The 21,436-nt window shown below is 39.3% G+C and overlaps 1 protein-coding gene across 5 annotated transcripts in view; it reads left to right on the top strand.

Annotated features, from left to right (window-relative positions):
- Nucleotides 1-21,436, top strand: part of rap1gapb (RAP1 GTPase activating protein b) — a 93,354-nt gene that overhangs the window by 60,236 nt on the left and 11,682 nt on the right. For 4 of the 5 annotated variants that reach the window (XM_067586571.1, XM_067586574.1, XM_067586573.1 and 1 more), the window contains 10 exons: nucleotides 2,514-2,598; nucleotides 11,496-11,543; nucleotides 13,308-13,346; nucleotides 13,562-13,747; nucleotides 14,504-14,607; nucleotides 18,199-18,277; nucleotides 18,365-18,418; nucleotides 18,519-18,602; nucleotides 18,687-18,787; nucleotides 19,242-19,371. In XM_067586571.1, the coding sequence (XP_067442672.1) occupies nucleotides 11,505-11,543; nucleotides 13,308-13,346; nucleotides 13,562-13,747; nucleotides 14,504-14,607; nucleotides 18,199-18,277; nucleotides 18,365-18,418; nucleotides 18,519-18,602; nucleotides 18,687-18,787; nucleotides 19,242-19,371 (816 nt within the window). In that variant the 5' untranslated portion in view covers nucleotides 2,514-2,598; nucleotides 11,496-11,504. Of the gene's footprint in view, nucleotides 1-2,513; nucleotides 2,599-8,009; nucleotides 8,189-9,858; nucleotides 9,895-11,495; nucleotides 11,544-13,307; nucleotides 13,347-13,561; nucleotides 13,748-14,503; nucleotides 14,608-18,198; nucleotides 18,278-18,364; nucleotides 18,419-18,518; nucleotides 18,603-18,686; nucleotides 18,788-19,241; nucleotides 19,372-21,436 lie in introns of those variants that run through there. The other variant, XM_067586575.1, reaches the window with a different exon arrangement.

Genomic DNA, 21,436 nt, shown 5'->3' with positions numbered 1-21,436 from the left:
TGTCAGGCAGCCTTCATCTCTCTGTCTGTTGAGTCTTCTCAATCAAGATCGATGTGCACCTTTGTGCTTTTATCATGGATATGGGAGGTTTGGGTTTGCTATTTGCATACTGAAGCAATGGGCAGGTGACATGTACCTACTGTACAAACTTGAATAAAGAAACATACGTTTCTAGAAACACCACAGGTACAATTTTACATTACTATGTTTTAATAAAATATTCATGTCCCCCAGTCGTTAACTTTTCCTCAAATAATGTCGTGTTGCACCCCCTATTGTTAAAAATAGTGAAGATAAATCCAGATTAAAAACATGGGCATTTATAATTGCCATTGGTTATGGAAGCCTATAGGGGACTATATTAAAATGATAATGTAAACATGAAAATGAACATGTAATTCCACAATAGCAGTATAATTTTCCACATATGTATGTGTTATTTGAGTAAAATTTAAAATGAAAATGCAATGATACAATTTGCATTTTCATTTTCATATACTCGTATAGGCGCTCTATGACCAAAATGAAAATGGAAAAACTGTTTGACATTTAATTTTCAAAGTCATATCCTGTACAGTGGACAATATTCAAATGCAGTAAGTGAAACAGTGCCCCCAGGCTATTGCATTTACATTTACATGTCACCACACTCTTTTGGTGTCAAAATGAAAATACTATCTGTCATTCCTTTCATCGAGGTGGGTCTTCAGAATTGTTGAGGTGAAATTGTGCACTTGACTTTGTTGTGTCGATTTTGATGCAACATTAAATCACCCATAAGTGCGGTGGTTGTTAATTTTTATTATTATGGCTCATTATTGTCCATTTGGGGTATTTAGGCTACTTTGGTAATTTAAATAACATCGGTCATATGATGAATGTCGTTTTATAATAACATTACACCACCCAAATATGCAAATATTTCCTTTTAATACCCATTTTCAGTGTAATTTAGAATGAATTATACTGACGGCCATGCAAAGCGATTAATGCTCTTAAAGATACTTAGATTTTAAAACGAGGACCAAAACACAGGTGACGATTAAACAAAATCATTTCAAGATTTTAGACATTCCTTTGTGAAGACAATGCCTTAATACAATGACAGAGTACTTTTTTTAGTGTTAGAAATGTGGTTGCTAGGTACACGGATAAATTTTACCCGTTGGCAGTTTTAGGTATATAGCACCCCCTGGCGGTTCTAGTGTTGAAATAAAAACACCTTCCAATTTAGTCTGTGTCAGAAAAATATTAATCAAGCTTCAGTATGCAACCCTGACAGACAGATAAAGAAGGTGTCACCTCAGTATAAGCAGATTTCTGACTGAACAAGCTCAGTAAGCCGCTTCCTTGTAGGCAGATATTAATGCATCGTTCTTGGCTCGAAGCAGCATTTGACATCATATTTTCATTGTGTTCCGGCTGCATTATATAAAAGACGCAACAAAGTTCACACTCTGGAGGAATGTCAGTTCTGAGAAGCTGAAGATGCTGCGGGAAAGATCTGACAGCCCCATTCAGTCATTTATATGGATTCAGCAGAGATCAGAAGGAACAATGAACAGTGTTCCTGCTATGTTACAAATAGATTTACTAACCTCAACTCCAGGTCAGCAGTCTGTTGTCATAAAAATGCAGCTCTGTTTACTCAGAGTTACTCAGATTCTCCCCAGCCGTAATAGGCAAGGTCTTGCAGTCGGGGAGAGCTGCAACATCTAATAACGGACTGTGTGCAGAAGAAAGACTACTCAGAAAATGATTAGATTTCAACCTCTCCAACTTCTGTGCCAAGATGGTAGAATGGAGGAAATATCTGAGTGCATTTGTCCTCACCAATTCTCACTCCATTCTCACCAAGAAATCAGATTGTGCTCTTGTTCTGGGTTTCTTCTTCTCCTGAGTTTAGAAATGTCGTGTGCTGCAGGTTTATGAACAGGATGCATGCACAGACGGGCTGCCAGTTCTAGCAACTGACTGTTGTGTGAGACAAAGTGTGAAGTAATATGATGAGACCAGAACCCTGGTCAGACTGGTAATTCACTCCAATCATACAGAGAAGAGAAGGGCTGAGAGGATCAGAGAAAGAGAGGTGAAGGCGGCGAGTTAAGATATGAAAGCTGAGGGTTCTTCTGCTTTATATCAATTTTCACTTTGTTCTCCCTCTTCGCTACCACGCTACCCTCCTCCTCTGTGTAGTTCTACAAATGTCTACTGCTTCACAGTCTAATCACACTCATCTCTTCGCATTCAACTTAGCTGAGGGTAAAAAAAAACTGCAGGCAAGTTATACGCAAAGGACAAAGAGATTTTGTTTGAACAGAGGAATACTCTCAGGACAGCGGCGTAACGATAGCACCATTCTCATTGTAGTAAGATTTGAATGATCCTCTTTGATGGGATGAGTCAATTGTGTTACAGACATTTTCCTGTGCTCTTACTGCTTAAATGAGAAACTCAGCTCAAGGCTAACCGTAACCTCTCTCCCCACCCCTCTCTCCCTCTCTGACTCACAGGAAACAAGATGGAAGGATTCCTCGTATCTCTGATGAAGTAGAGCCCTCACTAGAACACTCAAATTCTCCATTTCCTCTTTCAAAGGTAACGCAAGGCTTCAACCCGCTGCTGTTCTCCTTCCCATTCAGGTTTTCCACTAGTGCCGTCACTGAAATAAAGAGTCTGACCAGATAAACCTTAAACTTGATGGCAAAATAACTATGTTTCTCTTATATTTTCATATAATTTGATCCCACTAACAAGTATTGTATACATGGCTAAAGCCTGATAGAGCTGTGCCATAAAGCTCCATTGTTGTTCTCCATAAAAATTACAACAACCTGCTGCCGTCAATACTACACCAAACGTGTGTTAATGTGCAGCTGAAAATACTACCCAACAAATATAGTTTTGTTCTTTTCAATGGACAGTAAGAAAATACATAGATACTCAAATACATAGATGCTCCCCACTGGTTTCCTTCCTTGTTTTTGCTCATCATATCCTTTAGTTGTTATATACAGGTGAAAGGTGCCTCTAATGCCCCACCCCCACCCCCGTAACACTTGGCAGGCTGTTGTGGTGCCTGACAGAGGAGTCCATGCCCTCTGTCACAGGCTTCTGAGACAAATATAGATTACAGCAGTTGTTCCTCTTTGATACATACCATAGGAGGCACATTGGTGTTATTTCTGTCTCTGCATGCCCATGCACTGGAAATACATTTCTCAAGGGATTAATAATGTGTAGTTGTAAAGAATAGACTTCCAAGTATACATCTGATTTTATTTTTCACATGTTGTTCCCATGTCTTCTTGTGAAGTGTTCACGTATTTACATATTTTGTTGTGCCAAATTGTAGATTAATGACTTTATGATGCTACAAGTGATGTGGAGACCAGTGTGATTTCTAGTAAGGTAGCTTCTTGTTACACATGCAAAAATAGATGTGTCTGTAATGACATGTAGCTGTAATATCTATATATATCCTTATTTGCTGCACACAATAGAGTTGTTAAGGCCAAGCGCATAAGAGAGCAGCTCATTATATTTTTATTGCTGTAGAAATTGCTGGCGGTTGGAGTTTAAAAGCTCCTTATGTAATTCAACAAGTGTTTCTGAATTGAACAGAGCTGACCCACTGTGCATTCTTATGACCAATTCATATAGTGGTGCTTGGATCAGAGAGATGCAGAAAATACTGAAGATGAAATAAGTTATATTGAATTTTATATATTGCAAGATGGTCTTTTCATACATAACACACAAATGATAGCTTGTAGGTTGCAGCATAACCTTTTGTACGCAGACACAGCTACAGAGAACTGTGAGGGTTTACAACCCAGTCTCAAAATGTGTAATAGCTAAGTCGATCCACAGTGCCAGATGTATTAGTTTTACAATGACAGCTCTAAAATTGTGAGATGCCTATGTTTTTTTGTTGTTGTTGTTGTTGTTTGTTTTTATGTTTTGGCCTATTCTTTTCTATTGGTCTGCGTCCACGTTACATGACTGTCAAGTTTCTGTCCGCAGAAGTGGAAAATGCAATATTTTAAGATAGTTTCGTCATTAAAATGCATTTTGATAATATTTCTAGTGAGAAATGTGCATTTTATTTTCTTCGATTAGTGATTGTTTATGATGCTTAGTTTGTCAGTTATTACAAAAAAATCATTCAGGCTTTCTATCGTTGCTATGGTGTTTGATGCTATGGAGTTTGACATTTGTGTTTTTTAGTGAAATATCTTAACAGCTGTCATGACATTAGCTACACACATTCATGCCCCCCGCGGGATGATTGTAATCACTTTGGTGATCCCTTTCTTTTCATCTATCACCACCAGCAGGTCAGAATTTCAGTTCATCCACTTCGGTTTATGACCAATTATCTGCAAAACTAGTGACATTCCCATCTGTCTCAGTTGCAGTTGTGTTTCAGTTGTGTTTTGTGAATATGAGATGGTGAATATGGTAAATAATACACCTGCAAAGCACTGCTGTGCCTAAGTGCAGCCTCACAGAGCCACTAGCATGGCTGTAGATTCATGAACTCATTCATGTTACATTATTACCCCCAAGTCAGGGGGTAATAATGAAATACAGAAATCCTTTTTCAAACAACATCATAGGTTCATCCACTCATGCTGATGAGGATCCATGCATATACTTTATGTGTTTTTGTCTTAATGTTTTTATTAACCTGCATACCTTGTCAAGGTCAACAGTAATAAATGGCTACTAATGGATTCAGCAGCTTTGTGCTTTAAGTTCAAAGTTTTTGCTTTCTGAATAAAACACTTAGCGCTAATAATGCATCGCGCATGCCAATGCCCGACAGATGTGAATCAAAATGCAAGTAGTGTTTTATATTACAGACAGATAAAGCACCTCATTGTCTATACTGGTTGTTCACTGCTTTTTGCTTTTTTGAAGATAGTAGGAGATCTGCTTCAGAATACAGAAAACTCAGTTGTGTAGACCCTCACCTCTGTGGCAATCAACCAGCACATGAGGCATTGATGGGGTGGAGGCGGCCATCTGTGTGAACTCTGTTTGTGTCCCCCCCAGGCCCTGGTGGCCACAGCAAGGTCAGGCTAGTGTCTGCAGCCAGACCTGATGAATTGACCCCAATGGATTTTCTCTGGCTGAAATGATAGGCTTATGTGCCCATTGATTGACTGTCTTTGAAGTTTAGTTTTCCATTTTACTATATTGCCTTTGAGGATGCGGCTAAACCAGAGAGCATAAATGGAGGGATCTGGAGTGAGTAGGCGTAGGGATATTGCTTTGGATACAAATCATTTGCAATTTTCCTGTGTAAAATCAAATGGGGCTCTGGTCGCGGGGAGTTAATGAAGTACTGGAGTCAGAGCTTTACTCCTCAGCTTGAAAACTGAAGAGAAAGTTCTGGACTGTATGGTTCATGGATATTATGTAATGCCCCTCAAATGTACTCTCTTACATACTGTACTCACTCAGCCATTGAGACAAGTCAGTCAGTCCATGAGTGAATCAATTGATCTGTCAGCCACTCGCTCTGCCTCTCTCATGTACTCTCACTCTCATTCTTAGGCACACACACATGCTGCAATTGCTGGTAATCAACTCAAGAAAAAGAGATGTGTAGCTCTCAACCCCTCAAGCTTTTAAAACAGTGAGGGTGTTCTCTGTAGTGGCTCCATATTTTGTCAGAGGGCGGGAGACTAAGGCTTTGTTCAGACTGCAGGCAAATCAGATTTGTTTCTCAAATCAGATCTTTAAGACAGATTGTCCGCACTGTTATTTGCAAGTGATCAGATCGGATTTGTGTGTCCAGACATCATCAACCTATCTGCATGTGTTGCTGTGGTAACGACGTAGGTGTCAGTAACTACGTACTCTGGTGACGCCACTTTCCAACGTAGAAGCATGAGAAATGGAGATCCAAGCCTCTCCCCAAAGTGCCAGCAGACAATTTATTCCAGCGTCTGTCCACAGACTTTATGCTCTCTGTGTTGTCCTCCGTACCGCTCTGATAGTAGCAACATGGATTCTGCTCAGCGCTCTGATGCAATTCCATCACTCTGGATTTCACATCATTGGAGCCACAGAAGTATTTATACAACTTTTTTTTAAAAATATATAGTATTGCTCCCCAAGGCATGTAAATGAACTCTGATGTGTAAAATCCGTGGAGTTGCGAAGTCTGGAAGTCCAGAGAAGACACCAAGTCAAACCTGTGATTCTTTCCACATGTTTGTCGCTGGTCTTGGTCTTCTTTAGTACATATTGTTCAGATTACACCACATAATCTAGTATGACTGTACAACAGCAGGTTGACTTTCTTAACAGCTTGAGCTCAAATGTCGCACTGATCGATACAGCTTCGTAATCAGTATGCTTTATAACTGAAGGGTGCACAGTTTGAATCTGAATAGTAATTAATATCTCTCTCACACTTTACCATCATGTAACAATTAAATGTGATTAGCAGCCAGGTATGCAATTAGTATTCAGCATTCCTCTGTAAATGTTCTCAAATCCCCGTTTGGCATTTAACTTAAGCCAGTCTAGACTTGGGTAAACAGTCAGTGATGTAATGTAACCTCAAGATGAGCCAGTGTTATAATGGCAAGACTATTTTGGTGCGGTATAATTTGTTCCTGCACTCTCCTGAAAGTTACCTCCATCCATATAAAATCCATATTTGCGTTCACTTATTATACAAACCATGTAACCTCTCCTCCTTTTGTGTACTTCCTATCGATTTTCTTCAAGGGAAATCAATGGGGACGGTTAGCTGAGTGTGTTTATCTTCTATTACAAACTGAAAAAACGCTTAACATATATGGCTAGAATCTATCTTCTTGAAAGCTTTCAGCGGTATTGTTTTAAGAAGTAGGTCAGTGTTTGTTGATATCTGATGTTGGATGTGCATCTGATGGAGAGAGCTGCACAGAAAAGGCTCTGCTTTCACAGAACGACAGCTCCCCTTTCATCCCACAGTGCTTCCCTTCTCTTTTTATCTCTGCTTTCCTACTCTGTCTCCCACTATCTCTTGTACTCTCATGTCATACCAATGTTTAACTATGCACAGATGATTTCAGAGATGCTGAGGTTGGCTAAGTCCTCCATCCGACTGTAGCATCTACACATGCGGGGCTGCTTGCCTGTCTCACATATCTTCCCCTAATGGAAGTGATAACACTTTTTTTTATGTTGTTGTTTTTTACCAAGGACATGATGCGGTGAAAAGTGTCTGTTGCATCCCCATGAACACCAGAACCTCATTTATTACATTTTCTCATCCATTTACAATTGCTGCTTGATGTTATTAAGCATTAAATTAAGAAACTATCTATGAAAGAAAAGGATTGGAAATATGTCTGAGTGCCTCCACTACAATATAGAAGCATATGAAAAACAGCTCATAATCAGTATTTTGAATCTATAAGAGCACTGCAGGTATAATTAACCTACTTCTCAACATGTGCTGTAAAATGTATGGAAACATAAACTGTAAAATGGAAATGGAAATTTCTAGGTTTGTCCTTAATTACAGTTGAGGTAAAACAAATGCCTCCACTGACCTCTTTACATTTTTATAGCTGCCTTTATGTGTGGAACAGAAGAGAAGTGTTTCTGATGTAAAGACTGGGCAACTATGAGATAAAAAAAAAAAGAGGAAGAGAATCATATTGTAATTCAACAAAAAAGAGAACTGTGCAGTTTTGTGTATGTCCTCGTGAGAGTCTGTATGTCTAAGTGTGTGTGTGTGCATTAAAAAGAGAAGATAGTGGTGTAGAGTACACAGGGAGGGGAGAAGCATTGTCACATCCTCCTCCCTTCCTCCTACAGTTGTGTGTGTCTACGGGAGGTGGAGTGACAGGAAAGAGGAAGGAAAGGAAATTATATTCTGATATTACACCACATCTTTTTACCGCACACACAGATATATGGATCCTGATTGACAGCTATCAACTTTTTCTCTACTAGTTTATCGCCTGTGCAACAGTGAGTGCAAAGTGTCATTGTCAATCTCGCCTTTCTCCTTGTGGCTGAGAGTGACATCAACACCGTTGCTCTTGTCAGCTCGCCTGCATCTGTAACTTGTGGAATGATGACTGAGCTCAGGATAGCAAAGAATGCCTTACCGGAGGGACGATTCAGCAGTCCCTCCAGTAAACCTTTTCTCAAGAGACGATGCCTCAGTGATGTGAGTATTTTTCGCTTGCTAGAAGTGAGAGATTCTTTTAGCTCTGTTGAATTCTTAAGGTGGCTTAGAGACAGACATATATATGTTTGGTGTTGTAGAACAGTAGATAATTGATTTTTGTTCTTTGTATAGATATATACATGTTCCACTGCTCCAAGATTTTTTAGCCCAACACACACAGAATCAACTACGTCTGGGGAGAAAATGAAAGTGTGTTTTTTTTAACTAATGCATTGTCAAAACCCTTTTATAAGCTTTAATTCTGTTACGATGCTTCTTTCATTAAGAACATTTAAATAATGGCTCCAGTTCTGCAGCACCTTCACAATCCAGCGGTGCGTTGCTTCCTTTCTTCCTCAGGAGCGATTAAGTCCTGATAATGTCACTGTGGCGTCTGTGTGGTTCACTGATAATCTGGTCAACATAGAACAGTGTTTGTTGATGTTTGTTTTGCAGTCAGGAGAGCAGCATCTCCCTGAATATCATATGGCACTGTTTATTTTCACATGCAACAATAGATTGAGGCTGCACCTTTGGCTTTACTAGGTCAGGGTCAGGTGGGAGTGTTTGTGCGAGTGTGCTTTTATATGCGTACGTCAAAGAATATGAGTATGTTTTAGTACATGCGTGCGTGAAAAAATGTTTATATGCATGCATGTGTGGCTTTGTGTGTATGTGTGTGTGTGTGTGTGTGTGTGTGTTTTGCAAACCATGCAGTGCCCCTCAGTAAATTTAAGCTGTTGTGGAAACATCAGCTTGGCACTTCAGTCCACTTGTGTTACATGGTGAGCAGAGGGCTCAACCCACTACAAGCATTGCCTTCAGAATCGTCTCCTCCTTCATCTCAGCCTGGAGCTGCATCCAAAATCTATAATGTGGCCTCTGCAGATGAGAATTGCATGCCTGCAGGCGTTTTCTTCTACTTTAAGCTGTACCACTACCTTTACCATTGGACAAAACAAAGAATTATGGTCTGTGGCAGTGCTTGGTCAGGGTTTAATTATAAATCCAGTAGTTGGATTGATGCCTCTTTATTTAATGAGCAGCACTGCTATCAATACACCACCTGGACACATGTTGATTACAAAACATCAAGATTAAACACGGCTGACAGGAAAAACCAGTTGCCAGACCATCTATGTCAATTTATTTTTACTGCCTGCTTTTTACATTCTGTATCTGCTTCTTACCTGGTACGTTGAATGTGTCTCTTTCATACATTAAATGAACCGAGTGCTTCATACACCAAAACCACACTGTCTTCCAGCTAATTTGGCTGTTGAGCACAGTCAGATGAGCTGTTGGCTGTAGCAACAGAGAGAAGCTCCATGGAGCTTTGAGTCTCATTTCCCCCTAAGAGTTACTTGTTTACAGTGTGTTTGTCTTGAAGCATGGAGGAACGATTCTCTTGGCGTTGAATGAAGCCTCAGTGAGATTGGTGTCAAGTGGGGTAGGGAATGCATTAGAGAGCGCTGTCATAGTGAAATATGGAATTAGAGGGTGTCAGAGATTCCAACAGGAGGTCTCGTGTCTTGAGACTGCACAGCCTGCTTTTGTAGTGAGCAGAGTTGAAGGATGAGTGAAGACAGCAGGGAAAGCATATCAACACAGCTCTGCAAACTATCAAATCCATGTCCTTTTTTTGGATCTGTGTCAACTCTCTCCCCCAGAACTCGGACCTGTTTGCCATGATCGAGAGGATGCAGGTACTGTTTGAGGCCTCCGACTCTGCCTTTTATGCTCACTGCCTAAACTCGTCTGTTCTCCTTCTCAGGCTTTAATCAAACACCATCCTCAAAGTTTCACTTGATTTGGACTTAAAACTTCCATTTATTTCTATTTTGAGACTCAAGTTATTCTGCTTTTCCTGCTATTTTTGTATTCCAGATCACAACCCTGCAACTGCAACACTTTTATGTGCGTGTCTATGTATTCTTCTATTTGCCATGAATGTGTTTTTTGTATTTTAGCAGTGACAGCCTCAGGCTGTCTTTAGAAACCTGATGCTTCTGAATGTGTTGAACAGGGCCTTTGTGTCTTCTCTACAGCTGAGTAGTTTTGACTGCATCATCAGATATGTGAAATATTGTTGTGTTTCTTTAGTATACTGAGGTATCTGTAGGAATATAGTTTGTTTTGTAGCTGTTGATGTTCAACTCCAAAGTAACGTGAACCTGAAGTAAGAACAGTAGATTCTAAATAAGCCAGTGAAAAGACATCAACACAGTTTAATAAGAAACTTTGATCTGAGAGTGTCTCTGACAGTTAAAAGGGACAAAATGTCCCTTTTAACTGATTTATAATATAATTTTCTATTTCTATTTCTTTGGATCTTGAATTAAATAGACAAAGTCTATTTTTTCTTACATGCATAGTCTCTTAAGTGGTGAAATTAACCATTTAGCATTGGCATTGCAATCAACATAACATTGGAAGGACCATTTCTATGTGAATAGTCACATCTTCAGCATACATCCTGTTATTTCGGCTTAGAATATGTAAAACACTGAGATCTCAAACAATAACATCTTTTAGAAGTTGCTGGAAACAAAGAATCACAGGCATGAAAGGCATGATGATGTGTAGGTGTGAAAATATGTATTGCTAATGCATTCATTTTGGTTATAAAGCTATTCTGAGTGATTTGGAGATTTTTGAGGGGATTCAAAATCAAAAAAATATTTTTCCTCTTTATCTTTGGTTGTTCAGCACCTGAATAACAGTGAACAGACAGCGGTAGCATATTTTATTATTAGAAATGCAGATTCTCCAACAAAAAGTAAAGGGAATGTTGGAGGGAAACAGAAACAGAAGCAGTGGAACAGTCTTCAAAGAATGAATTTAATGAAAGCATTTCCAATTTCCATTTGATTCATCGTCCTTATAGCCCTAAAAAATTGTGCATCAAATTTGATAAGTTTCAAATCTTACTGTAGGGTATTAGACACAAAGGGGGCACTGATCATTAATGCTTCCCTCTGGGCTTTGGGAACTGTCAGTAGTTATGAGTCAGCAGAATAAGAATAGATAGAGTACATGGAAAGCTCTTTTTGGCACTTTATGGCCCGCTATTGACCCTGAGATATCACTCCTCTTTTACTTCCTCTTTCTGCTGCCCATCTGATTGCGCTTGTGTCGGGTAAACATGAATTATTGTCACAAGGAATAATCTGGCGCTGTCATGCTTTGCAAGAAATTTCATGGAACTTGACCTGTGTGTATCTTTGCACACGTGTAAACAAGTTTTGTACATATTTCACCTGCTCTGTGAATGTGCTATTATTTTTTTTTTTCTCTCCCTCTACAGGGTTGCAGAATGGATGAGCAAAGATGTCCCCTCCCTCCCCCCCTCAAAGTGAGTCGCAAATCCTCACATCTCCTCATAGACCACAGTCTGGTAAAACATCCGTAATGGCAGAGTTATAAACCTTTCCTTATCAGCTGTCAGACAGGCTTTAGGATGCTCACCGGCTGAGTTATAAACTCGACGGGGACTAGAACTTCAAAATCTGCCGCTGTCCTATTACCTAGACAGGCTACCGCAGTTGGCATTGAAGACTGGGGGATATTCTCAGCAGGGGGTCTGGGGTCAAGTCAGAAAGGGCACACAATAGATGATAATCGTTAGAAAGAAGGATATAAAACTATTTATAGCTGTGGACTGAGAACAATCAGGCAAGTTGGTGAGGGTTGGGCGATACCCTCAAATCTGTGTAATGTAGTTTTAGAGTTTTAAGTAAAAACTCATATAAAGGCTCCTATACAGCATAGTGTGGAAATATCCATTGTTCTATAGGAATAAATAATTAAAGGGGAATGCCACCTATATATGTGGCCAAAAGTGTATCACTCGAATGCTTTGTGAGTTTGTGAGTGTTAACCTGACTGCAGGGATTTGCTCCCTTTCAGCCAAAAGAGCATTAGTGACGTTGGGCACTGATGTTGGGCGATAAGACCTGTGCACACCAAACCTGAAAACCATTTCTTTTTGGTTTGCTTTGCACATGGAGTCATTGTCATGCTGAAACAGGAAGCATTCTGTAAATCAAATACTTGCTGCAATGTTTAAGCACACTATTGTCTAAACTATCAGTATATGTTGTAGACTGTTTTCTTGTATGATATTAAACTAAATATTGAGCAAATATTGGTTGGACAGAAGCAATTCAGGAAATTGTGATCTGCACTTTTTACCATTTACGGACCAAACAATTATTCGATTAATTGAGAAATTCGGATATGTAACGCTGCTACAGTGGAGACTGTGTTTTTCATCTATCTTAAACAGCAATAAAAACATCTGGATTTTGTATAAGTCCCTTTTTAGAGTCAACAATAAGCAACAGCTTCTGTCTAGAGCCAGCATTTTAAAAAATGTCTTTAATGCAGTGGCATAAGAAGTGTTGTATTGTGGGACTTTCACTTCGTTGAATGAAAACATTTGCTTTCCTGATCTTGCTGTCACTTCTGCTACATATAGTCATAAATTTGTAATGGGCCAAGTGCAGGCATGCTCTGCTTGGGTTGTCGAAAGGCATTCTGTGGAAATAGAGAAAATCACTATTTAAAACTGAGAGAAAGTGGATAAGCCAAAAGTAAATAGCAGCAGCATGTATCAGGAGGTGAAATTGGAGATGAAAGGTTCATTATTATGTGATGTCCAGCGAGCAGTGAGCTTCCGCAATATAAATTTATCTCACACTAACACATGCATATCTAGTAGGAAGCAAGACTTTCTTTTTCAAAGTGAAAGATTATGCTGTCCTTATTTTCACATCAATACTTAGAGGTTTTAGCACCGAGTCTCTCTTAAATGGGTCCCAACAGTTACATAATAATAACAAATGCAATGAGTACAAATTGAAGTATCAGATAACTGTTACCTGCTAACAAAAAAAGGGTTATGTATTCACTAGAGTGGAATAAGAAATTTGTCAGCAAGGCTGCTAATGTTGCCTCTGTCAGGTTTGAAGGATAAGAAAAGTTACCATGGATAATGTAGAACTGCATGATAGTTGATCACTTGTCACAGTATTTATATTCATTTTTATGTTTCTCAAAAAACCAAAACTGAAAGTTTAACTGTCAGCATGACTCATATTCGTTTCCCCCCCTGCAGACAGAAGAGGACTACATCCCTTATCCCAGCGTTCATGAGGTACATACAGTTTACTTTCTGTACAACTAACTCACACTACACCCTATATATTTTATAGATGTCAAAAACTATGAAGCTAAGGTAAAAGGCAAAAGTCAAAAAAAGAAGATGGTTTTCTGCAACAATGAAAGAGTTGCTATGCTTGATGCAACACATAAACTAGTAGTTAGGTATCAGTGTTCTTTCTCAACATTATTATTCTCCATCACTGTCAGGTTCTGGGTCGTCGTAGCCCTTTTCCACTCATCCTGCTGCCCCAGTTTGGAGGTTACTGGATTGAGGGAACCAATCATGAGCCTAAAGACCCACCAGAGGCAGATCAACCTCCCTGTCCTACCTCCCACATCAAACTGGAGACCAATAGCACCGCCAAGATCTACAGGAAACAATTCATGGGCAAGGTGAGGATGAGAAAAATCGGTAAACAAAATATCCATCACGATTCATTTAAGCTAGTTTAGCTTCTCACTTTATACCAATAGGCTGGGGAAAGTGCACTTGAAATCAACTTTTCTCAAATTTTTCTCTGACTACATTGAAAATAATTTATATTATTTTATACAAATAAAGGGGATGAAGGAAAAGAAAAATGTTCTGGGTTTGTATGTGGGTCCATTTGTTATCATTTGTGTGTGGGTTAGCTATTATTCAGTCAACTTTACAACTACCAGGACATTTTTTCAGGAACATGAAGCAACATGTGGGCTTTCCGAAAAGATAAAAACAAAGAACCACTGTCTGCTTTTGACGTGAAAATCAAAGTTTTACTTTTGTCAACACCTCTATGCCATTAGTATTCGTTCCCAAACTGATAAAATAAAGAAGTACATGTACAAGTGCGTACACCACACAAAGTGAAAAAAAAAATTCACAGTGTTGACATATTATGCTATATGATAGTAAACTGTGAAACAATTTGCATACTTGAAAACACTGAATTGTGCATTCAGTATACTGTAAGATTTGTAGAAGTTGGTACATTGTACCTTGTTTCACACCTTTCTCTCAAGGGCAGTTCCACCACTTTCCTTAATTAGAGGACAATTAATCTCCCTTCTCCATTTCTAATTTATTATAGCATTTTTTATTATTGTGTTACCCACTACTGTCAGCAGCACATCCTTGTACTAAAGCTTCTTCTACTTATCTGCCCCCAGGAACACTTTAATTATTACACCATGGATGCTGCCCTGGGCCACTTGGTCTTCTCCATGAAGTATGATGTCATTGGGGATCAAGAGCATCTGCGCTTGATGCTTCGGTACAATTTCCTATTATCTTTATCCCTGACCTGTTTTCTCTCCTATTCGTGCTTCTGTTGCTTAGTCTTCATGGTCCTTGCCTTTTCAATATCCGGCGCAATTTGTCTTTGCCTTTATCCCCTTTTCCTTTTTCTGGTCTCTCTTTCTATTTTCCTCTCTGCAATGCGGCTTTCTTCCTATAACCCTGCAACAATCATGGCTTCAAACATCCATGTAATGCTGTGATTTTTGGCATATACACGTAATTGTCCCAAACAGAACAATTCCATACAGTCTTTCCACCCATGACTTGACTGTTCTGGGTTGATTAAGTTTTTTTTTGTTGTTTTTTTTTCCCATCGTGAATAACTTTGAGTTGAGTAATAATGACTCACAGGAAGAAGAGCATTCCCACAGTGATGAATTAAAAAGTATTTCACAATTTGATTGCTATTAATAGGCTATGCTTCAGCGTAACGTCACAAACCACCAAATAACTGTTCCCATCAGTTTAATCTTCAGTTAGATATGACTTCACATTTGTGCTGCTTATTTTACACAGGCAAACAATGTCCACGCCACTATTGTTAAAAGGATTGTTACTTTTATGAATGTGCTTATCTGTCTTCTACAACGTGAAATTGGCATCATTAACAGTATCTTGTTTGTGAAATATGCTATTTAAACAATTCCATTATAGAAAGTGCTTCATAATACCTGACTAGGTGGACATCTGTTCCATTGAGCTTCTGTTGGTCTTTGTTGAAGTCACAGTGACGTGAAAAATAAGGTTTTCATCACAACTAGTCCTGCTTCTCATAACCTGCAGCTATGTCACAATAAATAGTTCAGAACAACCCTTTCTCCTATAAATTATGTCTATATATGTCTAAATTGTTTACCCAGTTACTTTGTGTTGGCCAATGTAATCGCTGCCTGAATTCTGTCCACAGGTCATGAAGTGCAATGTTAGTGAAAGACTGTGATTTTAGTTCAATGTTAATAAACCTGTTGTGCTTCAATTTACTGCGGACTTTTTTAAACCAGCCATGATCTTTTCCAAACTTTAACCAAGTTCTGCTGGTGCTTAAACACATAACCATAAAAAAGTTTAGTACGATTGGATATTTTGACGCAAAAAATGAGATATGTTGTCACTGAACATTGGTTTGGCAGAACTTCCCAGATACGTTTACCTTGTGAGGTAGCTGGATTCGCAAGATCACGACATCCACAAGATCACGTGAGAATACATTTTGTCAGGCTTGTACCAATCAGTGTCACGAATCCAGCTGGCTCGCAAGGTAAGACGGTGATAGACAGATGGTTCATCCAATCACCTGCCAAGTATTTTTTTGAAAGTGCCTGCCCTTTTCCAAACAATTTCGAGATGACTTCTCAGATGGTTCTATATAACAAACCATCTGGCGTGTCAGGTTACAGACACATTGTGATTTAGGCGGTATTACATTTCCTGTAAAATATTTATTTGCTGTTGGAATTTCGTAGTATATAAATGTAATATCTCGGCTTGGCAGGAAATAGTTTTATTCATGTTTTTTTTATTAAGTAAATAATGAATGAATCTAATGAAAACTAATTGAAATAATTCAATTAATCTGTTGAAATAATAAGACAATCACAGATTAGCAAAAGATGCTGCTTTCGTATCCTTAGAAACACAACAAAACATGTCCCTGAGTCCAATAGAGATGTGTGTTAGTCATTTATGTTCTAATCGTTGTGTAATACTGTGAGTACAAATATAAGCGTTCAAATGTTTGTGTGGTACAGCACTCAAGCCTCTCCCTATAAATATTGACGTAAAAAACTGTGCCACAAAGTGCTCAACAATCAGCACACTATTCATTCGTGTTGTACAAGTATAATGCCTCCCACCCACCCAACCTCGTACTCACTCTCTGAAATGCTCTCCTCCTTCACACTCGGCTAAAGACAGACGAGGGGGAGAGAGGCAGAACTCAATGCACCACATAACCTGTGAATTAATTTTAGCACCCGAGAGACTCCACTCCAGATTTTAATAGCTGCATTCCCTCTTTGTTAATGGAGCTTTAGAGTGGATGAGTATGTAGCGAGGTAACAGTCACTCAGCCCTCAACATTTTTTACCTGGTGATGTTTTCCATTGGGTGGGCACCACCCACACTCACTCCATCACCCCAGTCAAACTCACTCCCCTCAGCTGTTGTAGTCACACGCACTGACTCACAGTCCATATTTAAAGTACTGACTGTACACAAAGATCTACACTAGCCATGATCTCTTTTTTAAAATTTTACCATTAATACACTATACACAGTAAAAACACCAACTTATATTCTTTAGCATAAATAAAGATTAAAAGTTGTTTGGTGTTTGGATTCTTCTGTTTAAAATGGCAACTGTTACTTGCAGATTTTAACAGTTGTAGCTAGCTAGCTAATGAGGATAACTTTAGCTCCATGAATTGATTGAAAACTGACCTTCTAATGTTTCCAGCTGATTGGTTTTAAAACAAGAATCTTGTCAAAGGGGTCTTAAAAATACATTTGATAACTCAGAGGATATTGTGCTAAAAGACTGAGGCTAAAGCTGTATGTCCTGGGTAAATGGTCAGCATCCATTAGTTAGATATGGAAATAAAAAATAAGCATTGTTCTTGTATTGCAGTGTAGAGATGGTTCATCTTAGTATGATAACTTGGATTACAGTCTAACCCTGTTTGGCTGCTTAGCTTACACTCTCAGTATGTTTTCACTTTTTAAGAGAAACTGCTTTTAGGACTAACCACTGTGTTTGGCAAATGTAACGCTATCTCAGGAAATAATTGGCTTGGGGTGCTGGAGTGTTAACTTCCCCAAATCCAATAAAAATCCATTCCTTACACACTTATGTTTTTGGAAAGGCTCAAAATTGTTGCTCTTATTACAGGCCCATGCACACCACTTCTGCATGTGAGGAAATCTGAAGCTTACCTGCGGTGCCTAGTTATGGTTGCTAAGCTATGATTGGACCTGTTCATGGGAGGGGCTTGGGGAGCAGTCAATTATCAGCATTTTGTGGCTTGTTTGTTGCCTCAAAATTCAGCGTTTTCTCTCAATGTACATTTTTTCGGTTTAGTGAACAGTTGTGGCAATTGTATTGTGATGCTTTTGGGGCAACAAGGATGTGAACAGTGTATGCGATCCTGCATTGGTCAATGCACTAAGTGGCTGCTGTATAACTAACCCCTGAGAATAATTGTTAAGTAATTTAAAGTACTCCAGTAATTATCTCACTAAATGTGAGCTACTATCAATTGTTCTGACTTTCTACACATAGATCACTTTGTAGAACTCACTGGCTTTTCCTCTTTGGATAGATCAGTGACCCCCTAGAAAAGTAATTTGACTTTCTCATAAGCAATCTTTGCACAAATACATGAAGTGTAAAGACCATTATGTTCCCAGCTCCACACAGCATCTATTGGAAAGGTCCCCTTGGAATTTGTGATTCACTTGCATGACTGCAAGAAAGCATCAAAGAAAGAAACCATTAAAGCAGGAGAATTGATTTGGATTAGTAATAAAACAGCGAGCATGTTGACTTTTCAAGCTGTTTGACTTTCAGCACCAAGCTAAAAACCCACCATGATGTGATTCCCATCTCCTGCCTTACCGAGTTCCCCAATGTGGTTCAGATGGCCAAGGTAGGCAGTTAATATTGTGCCAAATAGATTGTCATAAAAATATTTTTCTGCGTACAGTATAATTAAAACGTACCTTTTCACTTACAGCTTGTTTGTGAAGAGGTAAACGTGGATAGGTTTTACCCTGTCCTCTACCCAAAGGTAGGCACTATTTTTCATTGTGATATTTTTCAATTATAATTATTTCTCTTGGCACTTACCTCCATGTAACTTACTGGACACTTTACCCTCTCGTCCTCAGGCATCAAGGCTCATTGTCACCTTTGATGAGCATGTGATCAGCAATAACTTCAAATTTGGGGTTATTTATCAAAAGTTTGGCCAGGTGTGTACACTGTAGAGATACTGCTCCTAATCTTTGCTTTTGAAGTCACTCCTCCTGAAAATGTCCTTCACTTCCTCCTTACAGACATCAGAGGAGGAGCTGTTTGGCAACATGGAAGAAAGCCCTGCCTTTGTCGAGTTCTTGGAATTTCTGGGCCACAAGATCGAGCTTCATGACTTTAAAGGGTTTGGATGTTTTTCAGTTCAATTCCCTTCCTATTTCTCAACAGCAGACTAAGCGCTTTTTGGTTCATTCTTAGTATAGCGCTCTACATCATGTCTTGTCAGAAGCAGGCCATCGTTCACTTTGCTATTGATCAGACTTGGCTTTAAATTAATCCCTGAAAAAGCGAGTTAGAGTGTCCTGATATTTGTAGTGTTGCTGACATCATGATTGAATAGGCAGAAGAAGTGCCCTTGGCATTCCCTCAGTGATGAATGAGCGTAGAAGGACCGGGTGTTCTGACGGCACGTACTTATGTTCCACTCCTAACACTGCTTTGTTCTTCTCTCTTCTCTATCTTGCTCTTAGTTGGTCACCTCAATCCCCTCCTTTGCCATCTCCTATCATTTTATTCTCTTTCTTTTTCATGCTTCTGCCCTTAAATCTCCTCTTTCTGCTTTTCCTTTTCTTCTCCAGGTTTCGGGGTGGGCTGGATGTCACTCACGGGCAGACAGGGACAGAATCTTACTACACAAGTTTCCATAATAAGGAGATTATGTTCCATGTGTCCACCAAGCTGCCTTACACAGAGGGAGACTCGCAGCAGGTATAGTTACATTCCAGTGATTAATTAACAGGGTAACTAATATCTGTTTCAGCACAGTTTTCAATATCCTTGACTAATTGATTTGTAAAGGTCTCTTCTTGTGACTTCTTCATGTGTCGGACTGTAACAGCAGCAGAAGCTAATGTGTCAGGGTGGTTGAAATCCAAAGTGTTGATTAAGTAAGACAAATAATTATAATCTGTAATTGCCCTAGTTCTGAGGTGCAAAGTGATAACTAAAATCATAAATGGAATATTCAAGAACTTTTACTTTACCTTTAAATCCCTACTTGTGCTTTACAAGTGCGCCACAGATGTTGCTGAAATGTAGGTTTGCAGGTTTGATGTCCTCACTTACTCTCCTGTCCTAGAGAAACATCATTTTTTGAGGGTTGTCATTTCCACACATTGCGGTTTTATCTTCTGGCACTTTAGTTACTGTAGTTTTGAAGCTGAAGACTTCTTTGACACCATGTTGCAATAAGCTTGCATTAGTCCTCAGCAGCTCTTCGCTGCCTCTCAGAGTGGTTTGAACTTAGTTACCACAGTAACCCTGCACAGACTGTCCATATTGCCAAGGCATGAAGAGAAACAGAAGACATAAACAACACCCACATGGGATGATTCATGAGGGAACTCGAGAAAAGGAGGCAAGGTGCAGCCATAATAACATAGCATTATTTCAGGATGGAGAAAGCGCAGAATTAATGGGGCCTGATTTGACTGAATTTGATCTGATTTGAGCGGATATACAGCATTAACAGATGTCATGTGTCTCAATCCAGACCCACGCTTGCTGAGTTCATTTTAAGTGTCTAACTGTCCGTGATGACGCTCGAGTTACGCAGTCCATCTGCACAGAGAAAGTGGGATGAATGTTATTCAGCTATCTGGGTTCAGAAAGCCCTTGTGTGAGTAAATATTAAATCTGACAGCCAGTAAGCTCAGGGATGATGCAGTAGTAACCCGGCCGCTCTGCTTTTGCAGCCACATGTATCCTGTTCCCCTTTCAGCCTTCACCACTGTCTTACATGCTAAGACATTTCTTCAAAATGGGAAAAAGTACCCAGAATTTCATCATCTTTTTGAGTATTTAAAACATTTTCTATTCATTAGGCATGTACTTAATGTGTATGGCATATGTATGGCTGTTATAACTTCAGCAAGCCTGAAACAGATGGTTGATTGCTCTTATGTGAACAAACAGAATGACATAACAGACAGAGGCTGTAAAGTAATCGGGCTGATATACTGGAAAAGAATCATATATAAAGCCCAGATTAAATATTTGCTGTGTTGTACTGTGCCCACAATTGATCTACTCTTGAGACATTTTATAGCAGCACCAGCTAACACTAAAGTCAATATCACCAAATGTGAAGTGGCTTTGTTAAAAGGCAGTACTAGTGTAGTGCTAAATAGCATGATGATTGATGGAGGGTAATCAACGCTCGCTGTTGCTGAGCAGGTGTCACGATGTTGGAGGCTTTTACTGAGGAGCAACACGGGAGCTGGGTCTGTTTTTGCCAAGACTGTCTTCACTGAGCATTTCTGTTTATCACCAAACTCTATCTGGTTGCAAAATCTGATAAATGTGCTTCCACTCACATGCTGTTGAAAGGCCTGGGTCACACTGTCTCCATGATAAGAATCTATTTTGGTGGGCTGAACAGAATTCATTTTGACGTTCTTCCAGCATCATAGTATTTTTTTGAGTATTTTACTGTTTGATTGCGACATTTCTGGACAGCATTTAACAAGTCTCAAACGAGAAATTCACCCCAATGAAGACAGAAAAGGCATATGTTCTCTGATATTTATGTGAGCTTGTGAGCCCGAAACAAGAGTTCTAAGCAAAAGGCAACAAGGTGACGACATCAATTCATGTTTCAGCAGAGGAAGAAGTTGCCCCTAATGCTTGGCAAACACCAAGCTTTTTAAAAGATATTGCTTGGATAAAATTTTAATATCAGGCGCTCCGTCCTCCAAGTGCACGAATGTCCTTCTGGTTACTTCGAGCTTTTTGGCAACAAGGAGAATACAGCCATTCAACAGCCATGATTTTG

The sequence above is a fragment of the Thunnus thynnus genome, chromosome 4 (assembly GCF_963924715.1).
Source record: "Thunnus thynnus chromosome 4, fThuThy2.1, whole genome shotgun sequence".
NCBI classification, from domain to species: domain Eukaryota; kingdom Metazoa; phylum Chordata; class Actinopteri; order Scombriformes; family Scombridae; genus Thunnus; species Thunnus thynnus.
This window is presented reverse-complemented; position numbering and strand designations above follow the sequence as displayed.